Here is a 12,436-nt window from a genome sequence, read left to right as displayed (position 1 = left end):
AGCGTGGGAAGTTGTCAACACGTGTTGGAACAAAAAAAAAACAATCTGACGAGCGTGGCTGAGCATATTATTAATTGCGTGCAAACGAAAATGCACAGTCGGATGTATAAACAATGCTTAATATCAATTTCGTTGTTGGATTCACGTAGCGCTCGTCGAATTTTACTGTTTGCGAATCTAATCTCCATAGAACTGCGCGTTACGTAAGTTTCCTGGCTATACGGCAATTGATATAGTCTGAAAAGTCTCACTTGGGCATGCAGGTCGACCAACAGCTCGATAAGGATGGTGAATATCACACACCTGCGGCTTGTGAATTTCGATAAACTTTCCCGATTCTCGCTCTCTCTTTCTCTCTCTCTCTCTCTCTCTCTCTCTCTCTCTCTCTCTCTCTGTAGCCACTAAATAATTGAATTCGGCTGTGAGGGTTATCTTACCAACCACTCGATCTCGTATCTAAGACCCTCTTCAAAATGGTGAGAGTGCGACGGGTCAAAATTCGGTACACGGTCGTAATACTAATGGATCTCGCGATAGATTATCTTGCTTTTGGCGCTGTACTGTTTGGCCAAACGTTGGATTGAAATTCATGTTGCGACAATCGCAAGTTATTCTGTGGTTGTTCGAGATATAACTGCGTAAGTCAAAATATTATAAAAATTGTTAATTTCTCAAAAACTTTTTATGTACACACATCACACGTAGAAAAGTCCAAAGTTACTGTAAACCTCAACGGAGTCGTAATTACATTATATCTTAAATTCCAAAAACAGCTTGACGATCTTTTTTATTTCTCGTAAAGGTGAATTTAAAGATCTGGAAATGGCAAAAATCTGACTTGAGCAGCTACGCCATATAAGAACAAGTGGTCAAATGATGAAAGCTTCAACTTGGAGCTGCTAAAATGATTCAAATGGGTATAGGTGCTCTCAAGCTCATTCAATTGATTGAGAATGATAAAAGGATAGTTGAGCTGCGACGAATGTGAGTCGCCGCAGCCGAACAATCGCAATGGAAATCGACTGGCAGTAGATGCGCGCAGCGGATATAATTCGGCAAACACCCTGGCAGGAGGAGAAAAGCATCGTGGACGTATACACACAGTCAATATCCGAATCTCCATTGCGGTTTGCTCTGCCTCCGGAGGAGCAGGAGATCAAAACATCGCGCGGCAGCCTGCAGCCGCCAGATAATCCCTCGGCGCTATGTGTCGTTGCGAGGTGTACGTGTTCCGATAACCGTACAGCGCCGCCATACACGTGCGCGGGTGTATTGATCGGTTGCAGAAGCCGCAATGGCATTCCGGAGCCGCTCGGCAGGACGTGTCTTTCGGCAGCTGGAGCTTGCTGCGACGCTTTTTCCCGGGAGCTCGCCAAGCAAACAACGGAGCGCTCACGCGTCCGGCAAACACGCGCAAATCGAGCGGCGCGAGCAATCGTTTTTCCGGCGCTGGCGTTTGGGCGCGCGAGCCTCGCTGTGTGCGCAGCACTCGAGCTTTCGCCGCGCAAAAGTCGCGAGCTCGCTCGAGCGAGGCGAACGGCCGCGTCGTCGCGCCTCCGCGCTCACCTCCGATGCACCTCCGATGCGCCTCCGATGCGCCGCGTTCCACAATCCAACGCGATAAAGCGCTGGCGCGGCCCAGCGCGAATCGCGTGCTTGCTGACTTTAGCCGTGCTACGGCTCCTGCTTGTCCAGCTGGCAGTGCGCCGCTGGGCGTTTTCGTCGACGGCGGCTCGCTTCGTGCAACGTAAACAAAGTCATTCCGTTGGAATGGCGAGAATTTTTCCGGTCGGCGCGCGCGCCTTGCGCAACCGCGCAACAAACTGCAATCGCGAGCGGCGTCGTTATATCTGCTCGCACGTGCGCGCGAGCGTCGCGAGAGTCTCGTTCGGCCCTTGGAGCCCATTACCGCATCTGTCAAGAAGTAGGAGCTACGTAGCTCGAAGCGCGAGCGTAGCTTCGGAAAATGCAGCAGCGGTGGCAAAGTCGCGCGGGAAAAGGCATCGGAACGATTGTTCCCGGGCGTCGCTCGCTCGGCGAGCCGCTCGACACATAAATCCCGGTCGTCGCGGAGGGAAGTTTGCGAACCGCGTGTCGTTCCAGTCGAATCGACACGCAGGCAAATCGTGCGCGGCGCGTACGCCACGGGTCGGAGAGTCATGAATGGCGTCGAGACGCCGCCGAGACACAGAGCGCGGCTTTATTCGATCCCCTTCCCCTGGCGCAATGCTGGGAGGAGTAGGAAACGAATTAGTCGTGCGTGCTGCACAACCGGTTTTTCAAATTATACACACTCGCCAGCCCTCTTTCTCTCTCTCTCTCTCTCTCTCTCTCTCTCTCTCTCTCTCTCTCTCTCTCTCTCTCTCTCTCTCTTTCTCTATCGCCGCGCCGCTCACTTTTTCGATACTAATACGATAATACGGTTGGACTTTCTAGCCTTGCTGCGGTTTATCAAATGTCATTCTGCCGTGTAGCTTAAAGCCTCGCATTTGTCTCTCCTTCTCTCTGTTTTATCAAATTCCGTTAGACTTTGACATGTTGTTAGTGGTAAGTCATCGTGGTGCAATTACGTTGTTCGCGAGAGCGTCTCTAATTTTTCTTTTTGCTATTCGCAAAATAGTGCTGAACAGGTTTGCTTCCTTTTCCGGATTCAATGCTGATATTCGATGAAAGCAACCTATTTTATGGGTTTCATTACTTTTACAATCGTTGTTTAATTTGCTTTCGGAATTACGTGTGCACGTCAAAGGTCAATGATTGAATAATTAACAGAAATGGCGATAACCAGCTAGCTCGACCAATGTCAATCACGGACAAAGACATTTTGCCAGTTCTCAACTAGTCCATCGCGTCGATTGCTGTTATTTACAGCAATAATGACTGTTTTGGTGCTTGTTCTCGAGCTCGTACATTTCCCGGTTACTTGATTTGCCATTTACTCACTTTTTCAAATAATAAATTGTTCGTTTATTGTTATTCGGAAAAATATTCAACAGTTAGAATGGCCTCTTGATTCGCTCACCTCGTCGTGCAACCCATATTCGTTTATTTATCCAAAAGCCTTGGCAAAGCCTTCACACCGGAAACGCTATCTCACGATGCGAACTACCAATAAAAACAATCAGAGCGCGGAAGAAAGCTCCGAAACGAGATACAGACACTAACATAGCCGAAGAGCATGCAACATCTTCATCAAGCAAAAACCGCTCGGAAAGAGAGGCAAAACAGTGCATCTTGCACGGCGGCAATCTCGCGAGACATCTCCCGCGAATTACTCGAGTTCGCTCACTCTCTCTCTCTCTCTCTTTCTCGGGGCGCGGTGATGGATACAACCTCGTAAATTGTTTTAGATATTTCACGAGAGATAGATCGACTTTGTTCTCTTTGCGCATGTTGTCCTACTAGCGCTCTATTTTTTTCAAGCTTCTTGCTTTTTCTCCGGGATGAGTTACAGTGGCGAAGGAAAATTCAATTTACTCTCTCTCTCTCTCTCTCTCGTGCGCGCGAGCTGGTTGCTTTCTTTTTTGATGGATGAAATTGGGATCTTCGCACGCTCCCACGTTGCTAGTTTTGTAGTATCGACTACTTCTGCCTCGTAATACGACGACAAAAGAATTACTCTTCGCCCAATTAGTTTTCGTATATCAATTTCATCGACGACGCGACGATAATAAAAATCAGCACGAGTGCCAACCTAAAAAAGAGAAAACGCACGTCCCGCACAATTCTGCACAAAGCAATCAAAGAAGGGAGGGACAAAACTGCGAAGTGAAAAATCAAACTGGCACCGGTAGCTCGAACGAACGCTTTTGTGAGCGCGCCAGCTCGCGAAAAACCAGATCAGCCACGCGGGTTTTCGACACCAAGCGGAAAAGGAACTTTTTTTCCAGCCGTCGGTGGCGCATAGGGAGAGAAAGAGAGAGAGAGAGAGAGAGAGAGAGAGAATCAAGAAAGATGACTCTGCACAAATTGAGAGTTGATAGAGAGATTTTCAGACTGCGCGGAACAGACCGTACGTTTTGATCTTGAAAATAATGCTGTAGTACGGATAATAGATCGATGATTTTTGAGTGATTTTTTCTCACAGCTTCGAGCAGAATGTGATGGTTCAATTAGCGTCTCTAGACTGGAAGTTCAGCCTCGATTTATTTAATTTATACTAAAATAGAAACGGAATAAGCATCCACGGAAGCAAACTCACAACAGTTTGATCGGTTGAAAACAATGCAAAGTTCTGACAACTAAGAAAGAACCAAGAACCAGCAGTACTACACAGCTGAAAAGGTACATCAAGATAGCAAACGCGCGTTTGAAGGGGAGGAGGAAGCAGAGAAGTCAAATAAAAGGTAGAAGCATCGGTAATGCGATATGTGGACGATATGAAAAGCCCTGCGGCATTACGGCAGTCGATTGCCTTAAATTCATGGTCGTAACTCCTGTCTTTTTACCAAGTTGTTTGAATTTTTATTGAGCTTTATTGTCTTGTACGGCACGCATTTGAATACTGCAGAGTTTAAGCTTGAAAATGACAGCATGCTGCCAAAAAAGACTCATCAAAAGCAGAGAATCAATTGACGCGCGGACTGGAGGCGACAAAAAACAATTGCTCGTCCTAATTAAGCCCTCATTCAATTAATCGACACACGCGCGCGCGCGCACCCGCGGAAAGAAAGAAAGGAGCGGCCAATTAAACAATCGGGGACGGAAATCAACGAGGGAGGCGGCCGAGCCGTTAATTAAAGGATCGCGTCCAACTAATTATAAGTAGGCGACTTCCCGACGCGCGAACGGACGCACGACGACGAAATGTCAATCTCATAGCAATTTGTACGGGCGACGCAGTTCCGAAATTCTTGGCTGGCTAAGAATACGCGGGCTTGCGGTTTTGAGAACGGACCCTCTCAATTATTCGCGCAACGCCAAGTTCCATTCGGAAAATGCGCTTCTGGAGGAAATTTGGTTTGAACGCTGCCGCGTGACTGCAACCAACAGCTAAGTGGATTGGGCTCTGCCGGCCGGTGAGCTTCCCGAACTGAAATTATTACATGCCAAAGCCGTACTTTGCCATTGCACTCGAGCGAACGATCCAGCGAACAATCGAGTGAAATTCGCGCTCCGAAGCCGCAAGAACAAACATACTTGCGCGCGCCGATGGGCAATTCCAGGACGCCGGGCGCTCGGGCAACGAAATTTTCATGAATTCGGTTTCCGCGCGCGGCAGCGCCGGCCGGCTAAACACAGAGAGGACCATGCTCGCGCTTCCTTTCTTTCCGCCTGCTGCGGATCCCCGGTCCGGGAGTGGCCGCGCACAGCCTTGCATCTCTCGCACGGCGCTGCTGTGCCGCGAAACACGTGTCCGAAGCTGCGCGAGACGCGCTACGCACCAGCGCGCGCCGCGTTTGCTCGCCGTGGGAATGTCGCGGCGTGGGACTCGATCTTGCGAATCAGAAAGACCGTCGATTCAATGGAGCAGGCCACGCTGAAAGTAAAGCGGTAAACGACGGACTGCACGACACGCATAGCACGGCAGACATCGCTCGCGCGACAATCGACAAGACTCACTGTCCGATCGCGACACGACCACTCAAGCCACCCCGGAGGCGTTTAACGAAACGTGGCGCTCGCCGGCGGCGCGCACGGCCAACTAAAAGACGCCGCGTGCAAACTCGCTCTCGCGCGCACAAACACACACACACACATGTTTCGCGGGAAGGGGACAAAGAAAACCGAATGGGGATCTCTTCGGCTCGGCTCGGTAAGGCTCGGGCTCGGCATTTATACATGCTAACGGGACGGAGCGACAGAGAAAGAGAGAAAGGCCCCGTGCAGTGTTACACATGTGGGGCTTTACTATTTTACCTTTGCTTTTGTTTGCCGTCGTTTCTTTTTGCGTCGATGACGAAATACGTATGGCGGGAGGGGTCTCGGTTCCCGCATACACGTTCACTTCTTTATTCACTAAGGCCGTGCACGCGACTCATTTGAATTGCGATTGAACGTTTCGTTTGAACGATCCTCGTTCCGTTCCGTTTTTGTTCTTACGACGCCGAAGATTCAAGTTTAAAAATACAGAGCGACGAAAGCTTAATGCAACTCGACTTTGAATATGATTTAATTTGCAGAAACGTGGTTAAAGCTCGTAACAACGACAAGCTCTCCAGCTGTTATTTTTTCCGTCGCGTAACGAGGTCGCGTATAATACAATTAGTCCAGACCAGCGTGAAGGAGACTTGAAAGGACAAAAAGAGGGTCAGAAAGACAGAATTCTAGGGATTAACTTTTGCACTGTGCGAGTGTACAGATGCGGGGGATTACTTTGGGATTTCACTCGGGAAACTGGACAAGCGTGTACGAACAAGAAAAGTTGTCGAATATTGTTCGCGTCGCACAAACTTGATTAATAATTAGCTGGCCGCTCGCGGGATTCGTAAAAGCAGGCTCGGCGCGAAAACTCAGCGAGAGAAGGCCTTTCGCATGCAGGACGCGTCCGCGTAGTCGCGGGGAGCTGATAAAGCACAGCGTGCGGGCAAAAACGAGGAGCGAGGCGGCAAACCGGATCGCGGAGCGTCGGTAGCGCAGGCAACGCGATTATCCGATCGAGCGCGGCTCGCTCGATCTCGTTATTTATCGATGATCCTCGGCCGCAGCCGCGCGCACGGCCAATTATGTGATTGCTTGGGAACGACGCGAGCGCCCTTTTTGTCGGCGAGCCTGGCGCGAAACTGGCTGTTCGCAAGCTGAACAGGCGGACGCTCGAGTAGTTCGACTGGCGATAATCAGTACATCGTTGGCGAGAGCAACGGATGAATCAGGCCTCGCTCCGCTGCCGGCCAATATCGCGCGCCGGCGGTCGACGTCAAAGCGGCCGACGTCAAAGTTGGCCCGCGCGGTCCGAAGCGAACTCATCTTCGGCCGCGCCGCGCCGCGCCGCGCCGCGCCTCGATAATTAAGTAATTGGCCGCGCGCGAAGCGCCCTGATCAACTGGCCGCTCGGCGGAATTGAGCGCTAGATTGATACGAATGACCCTCCCGGCGATGCATTGTGCGCCTCGGTACGCTGCCTCGGTAGCTGATCAGTGGCTCTTTCTTTTGCGCGCAACGCCAAGCGCGGCGCCGCGCGGCAATAGTTTCGCAGACTTCGAAAATTGCCCGTTTGTGGCGCGCCTGAACTCCGTCTGCTTTGTTTTCGTTTGGCTCGAGCTGCACTGTTCGCGATGTGCGATCACGACACGTCGAATGAATATCATTGCGCTGTTTGCGCGGAACCATAGGCGAGCCTGAGCTCATTGGATCGGATTCTAATTGAATTCTCAGGATCCATCAGAGCCCGAGGGATCACAATGCATTGAACGAGTTTGTTATTCCATTGAAATTGCTCAGTTGCACGTCTGGGCTAATCGAACAAAAGGAAAACATTCTAGCGACAGTCACTTGACGCTCGCGAAGAAACGTTGATCGTCGATTGCCGAGCGATCATTCGCGATTTTCTCGGATAGCCATGGAAGGAGAAGAAGAAGAAGAAGAAGAAGAAGAAGAAGAAGAAGAAGAAGAAGATGGAGGCAGCGATATCCCCAGAAGCCACTCTTATTCGGTTATTATTGTCGTTTCGACAAATGGAAGCGCGACGAAATTGCTGCACGACGATAGCGGAAAAAAAAGGACGGCGATAAGAACGAAAGCGCTACCGTTGATCGTCTTATCGGCCTGTCCTGTGTGTTTGTCGTTGAACTCTTCCGATAGGGGGTTGATGAATTGATGGCTTTATGTAATTGGTGTTATGTTGGGAGAGCTAAAATTATCGTAGATAAGCAGTTATGAAGAATATGTTGTGGTTGTGGCCACGATAAGCATGTTAAAACATGAAGCTACATCTCTGGCTATTAAAAATGTACGAACGTTTACATTTCTCCTCGAAAATTGTTTCACTGCTCAACTCGCGTGCTCGTAATTCGCCGATAAATTGAAAATTCCCTAGTTAAAAAACTTTACTGCGCTGATTTCATGATTTGAAAACCGACTGGTTTTAGCGTTTGTAAATTCAGCCTTCGCAAGCAGAGAGCAACCAAGCGAATTATGAAAAAGTTTGTTTGCGGCGGAAAAAAAATTGGCACACGCTCAATTTTTCCGTGGACGCATTCAAAAATCAATGCTTCGCGTAGGCTTAGCTAAAGGTGCAAGATTATTGGATAAAAAAATACTCACGGTGGCTGTATCGTCGAGCTTTCGCTTCCAGGCGTCGCTGCGTTCGATCAGAGCGTTCCACTGCTCCGACAGTTTGTTCACTTCGCGACGAATACTGCGTGTCAATTCGCGCGCTTGTTCCTCGGCACTTCTGTAGCCACGCGAGTCGGCGTCCAAATCGCGACCTGCTGAGAAGAAAATTCTCTAATGAGGATTCAGCTGTTTCGTTTTGCTCTTTAAAACAGCGCATTACATCTTCGTAGCTGCCGTGATAATAGTATCGGCTATTAGCGCGGCTTTTACAACCTCTATATCGATACGGCTATGAGGGCCGTGCAGCGTTTGCGCTTGAAGGATGGCCTCAATTAACCGCTACCGGGGTTATTCGATAATGCCTTTCTCTCTCGGCTCGAAAACGTTCGCGCGCCACAGAGAATCTACAGGGTATTGCTTGCGAAATCGACCCTTATTCGAGAGGATTAAGTCGACTCGGAGTATTGATTTCGCAGCACAGAGTTTTGCTCGATTAAGCAAGTATGAAAACTCGATGTAGCCGAGGTTAAGGGCGCGAAATTCGACAGCTTGCTTCCAACGAACCCCTTGAGCGTCGATTGAAATTCCGAGTGGCTCGTACCCGTAAAACGCGAAAATCGCTATTAAAATTGAATCATCCGCGGAGTGGCGCGATTAGCGCGTCAACCCGTCCAGAATATATCCATGGTATACGAGTAGGCGAACGGGTGCGCTTGCGAATAAATCAACGTATAACAGCTGGCTACCAGATAGCCACGTTATCAATGCTAAACATGCGCGCGGTACAGGGGGGAAAAAAACTTGACTCCGAGATATCTCGCGTGATTCATTGACCAATTAATTGCTCGGCTTTGCATCTTGTTCGACGCTGCCTTTCCTACACGTTAATGTTTGCGTATTTTTCTTTCTTTTATTTTAGGGGGCAAGGGGAAGGAGGGTCACTAGATTCAAGAAAAATCTTTTAAGAAAACGAATAGATAACACTATTTCAAATACACTGCACGTCGACTAACCTTCGGAGTCCGATGTGTCGGACAGAGGTGGTTCATTGGCAATGTATTGCCGACCACTCAGCAAATTATTCTCGACAATTGGTCGCTTGTCCTCCAGCTGTCTTCGGAAGCCTCGGTGATCATCCTGCAATAATATTTCGTTAAGCTTACTTGTCAAGAACATTTACATATTATTTGCTGAATATTTTTTTACGCTCAAGTAATCTAGCTCTGTAAATATATACAATTCATTTCATAAATTGAATATTGTCATTTCATTGAGTAAGCAATTGATTTTTCGATTTTTCTTGGATCGGAAAAAATGTGTACAATACACCTAGTTTCAATTAATCAAAACTAAACTATAGTAAAATTAAATTTGGATAATCGTTGAATTTTGTTAGTGTGCATATTTGTGCTTAAAACTGTCTATATTTGTAACACAAGAAAGATAGAAAAATTCTCCAATAAAAAAAAAACGCGGCAACAAGAAAGTAACATTCAAAAGAAATCCGATCCAATGAGCAACACACTCAACGCTTGGAAGTATCCACCGAAGCGCAAATATCGACGACATGCACTCTCTTCCTTCAGTCATAGTTCCTTTTTTGCTCCTTTGAGAAGGAAAAAATCAAGTGAATTGTGACGTTGCAATTTTTTTTTCACCTTCCACTCTTTGACTAATTCACGCCACTTGGGCAATCAATCTTTCTCTCTTTGATGTCATTGCGATGATGCTCGTTTGGCACATACATATTTTTTCTTTTGCGAGAAAGCGAATTTTTCCGCAGCGTGAATTTCCCTTAGCTTTTGCACTCGAGTGTGCATACTCGAGACGGTTCGTAGGGAGTGGAAATTTCACGTTCTTTTTTTGCGAACAATGTTTTTCGTAAGCTCGGCGAGCTAGTTTTAAATTATTTGAGGGGCGTTTAGACTTTCACAGCGTTTTATATTCGTAAAATTATTCAAGTTTTTCTAAAAAATTCTAAGTGCTACTTCATAAAAATTATTCATTCAAATTCTGAATTACAAGCTTTTTGCGGGAGATGGGGTTGGAAGAGAAAGAGCTCGCGACGATACAACCATTTCGCTTGAACCCAAACACATGGGTTTAAGCTGTTTGTTTGCCGGGCATGGCTTAAATGCCGAGAATTCGAGCGACCATACCACTTCTTCCGCGACGCTCATTGGTCCCTCATGACACGACCTAATATTGCGAGGGTGTTTCCTCCCCTTCTTATCTCTTCCTCTCTGTGGGTTAGTATCGTGGGCAAGATCCCATCACCGTCACGTGTATCCTGCGTTGCGCTTTGACGAAGCCTGCGCTTGTACTACTGCCAGATGTATGAAACTAGTGCTATGAAGCGTTTCCGAGGAACGTCGATCGCGTGCGTGCGCTTGTGTTTGTACAATCCTGCGTCAGCGGCTCGGCAAGCTAACGACCGCAACAACGGCTATCGGCGTCCGTCGGCCTAGCCGAGGACACGCATGGTATACTCTGGGGCGTCTTCTGTCAAGAGCAGCCCGATAGGCGGCAACTCGGCCCATCGCTATCATTACGTCATTGCCCGTGACCAAGACGTTGACACTGCGTTACGAGAAGGAAGGAGGCGCCTTCCTTCTCGCACGAGATGTGCAAGCGGTGTCGCGCGGTAAGCGAGTAGCTGTTAAGTATTGAATGGCTATTGAATAATCTCTAGCACGGAGGATCAGGCTAATCGTGTCATCATTTACAAGTTACTCTTATATTTTCTTTATATTTTTCTTCTAATTAAATCATCTTTTCCCTTCTCTTCATCTTTATGCCGGCTAAATACCATTTCATTTTGAGTATTCGTTCATTAAAATCCAGTCTCATTTATTCCTCATAGTATCATTAATTGCATGAGACTTATATTTTCAGCTTTTATTGCCCTGATCGTCCAGAGTAAACATGCTGTGAAGAAGAAATTTACAAAGTAGCGCGTATAAAGAAAATTAATTTTTCCATTAAAGTCCTAGCTTTTAACAGAAATACCTTTGGCCTACGATCATAAAAAGGGCAAATCCTTAAAATCGAGAAATTAAAGTGAGCTTCAGCGTAATAAATCTGATTGCACACAAACGACCTAGAAATCCGTACTGCTTTGGAAGGCATTTGGAAGAAAGGCAGTGAAGCGCGCGAGATCCAAGAAAATTAATGAGCACCACAGAGATGTCCGACAGCGTCAGGCAGTAGATAATTTTTATTATTTCCGCGGCACACGAGTAATTAATGAGACGACCTACTGCACAATGATAGTGACCACTATCATTGCAAAGTCTTGGACCGCAATAAAGTATTTGCTTGGAAATATATTGGTACGTTAAATGTAAAAGTTGGAAGGTTGTTGAACTTTGACGACACACAACGAGAGAGTGTAAAGGAGCTTATGTCAGCTCGGCGAAAGCTTGCGTATGCAAAGCTTTCTTTCACTTACACGCGATAGAATTAAAAGTGTATTTTCGACAGAATATAAGATAACCTTGCGCTGTTTCACTGATTTTTCGGTATATTTTCACGTTTTCGGTTACTCCGCTAATATCAAATTTGGCGAATTCTCTCACTCGCGAATTTCATATGGGCATCGGTATTTTAATGAATATTGAATAATTGCCGTGCATTCAGCCGAAATTTCTATGCTTTGACATTGCAGACAAGGAAGGTTTTGAACTCATTCAAAGCGTTTTGATACACTGTTACTTGATTCAAATAGAATGTTTTAAATCTTTTACCCGCCGCACATACTTCGGTTGGACGAAAGGCGAATGCGAATGACTTTGAGTAAGTTTAAGAAATGAAAAACAAAAAAATCAGCATCGGCCGCGTGAAGTTTGCTGAGGAAGGTAAACACGCGGAGGCGCGAGAACTCGAACCAAGTAGCTTTGCGCAAAAAAGACGTTCCGACGTCGAATTATCAACGGAGGTAAGTGGCATCGTTAAATCATAGGTTCGTTAAACTTCATCGTCTAACTTTTACCGAACTCTAGGTGTATGCATAACGCAAACATTTCACTTTGCTTCGCAGCTCGAAATTCCTTAGCTCGTCACATATAGCCAGCGGCATGTCGCGGCATAAATTCACGCTCGAGTCGCAGGTGCACGACCACGAGTTTGAGTCAACATACAAACCGCCCGGGCACCCTTGTCGACTACCACAGAGGAAGAGAAGAGATAGTTTGAACGTCGCTGGAATAAGTGTGCAAGGCGC

The 12,436-nt window shown here is 47.2% G+C and overlaps 1 protein-coding gene across 3 annotated transcripts in view; it reads right to left on the bottom strand.

Annotated features, from left to right (window-relative positions):
• Positions 1 to 12,436, bottom strand: part of LOC131665815 (dystrophin, isoforms A/C/F/G/H) — a 175,165-nt gene that overhangs the window by 16,200 nt on the left and 146,529 nt on the right. For all 3 annotated transcript variants that reach the window (XM_058937963.1, XM_058937964.1, XM_058937962.1), the window contains exons 41-42: positions 9,228 to 9,351; positions 8,203 to 8,369 (exon numbers count right to left, since the gene is read on the bottom strand). In XM_058937963.1, the coding sequence (XP_058793946.1) occupies positions 8,203 to 8,369; positions 9,228 to 9,351 (291 nt within the window). The remainder of the gene's footprint in view (positions 1 to 8,202; positions 8,370 to 9,227; positions 9,352 to 12,436) is intronic.

The sequence above is a fragment of the Phymastichus coffea genome, unplaced genomic scaffold, assembly GCF_024137745.1.
Source record: "Phymastichus coffea isolate CEN01 unplaced genomic scaffold, Cenicafe_Pcof_1.1 PCOF00054, whole genome shotgun sequence".
In the NCBI taxonomy this organism is placed as follows: Eukaryota; Metazoa; Arthropoda; class Insecta; order Hymenoptera; family Eulophidae; genus Phymastichus; species Phymastichus coffea.
The sequence above is the reverse complement of the archived record's forward strand: the minus strand, read 5'-3'. Positions and strand labels throughout refer to the sequence as shown.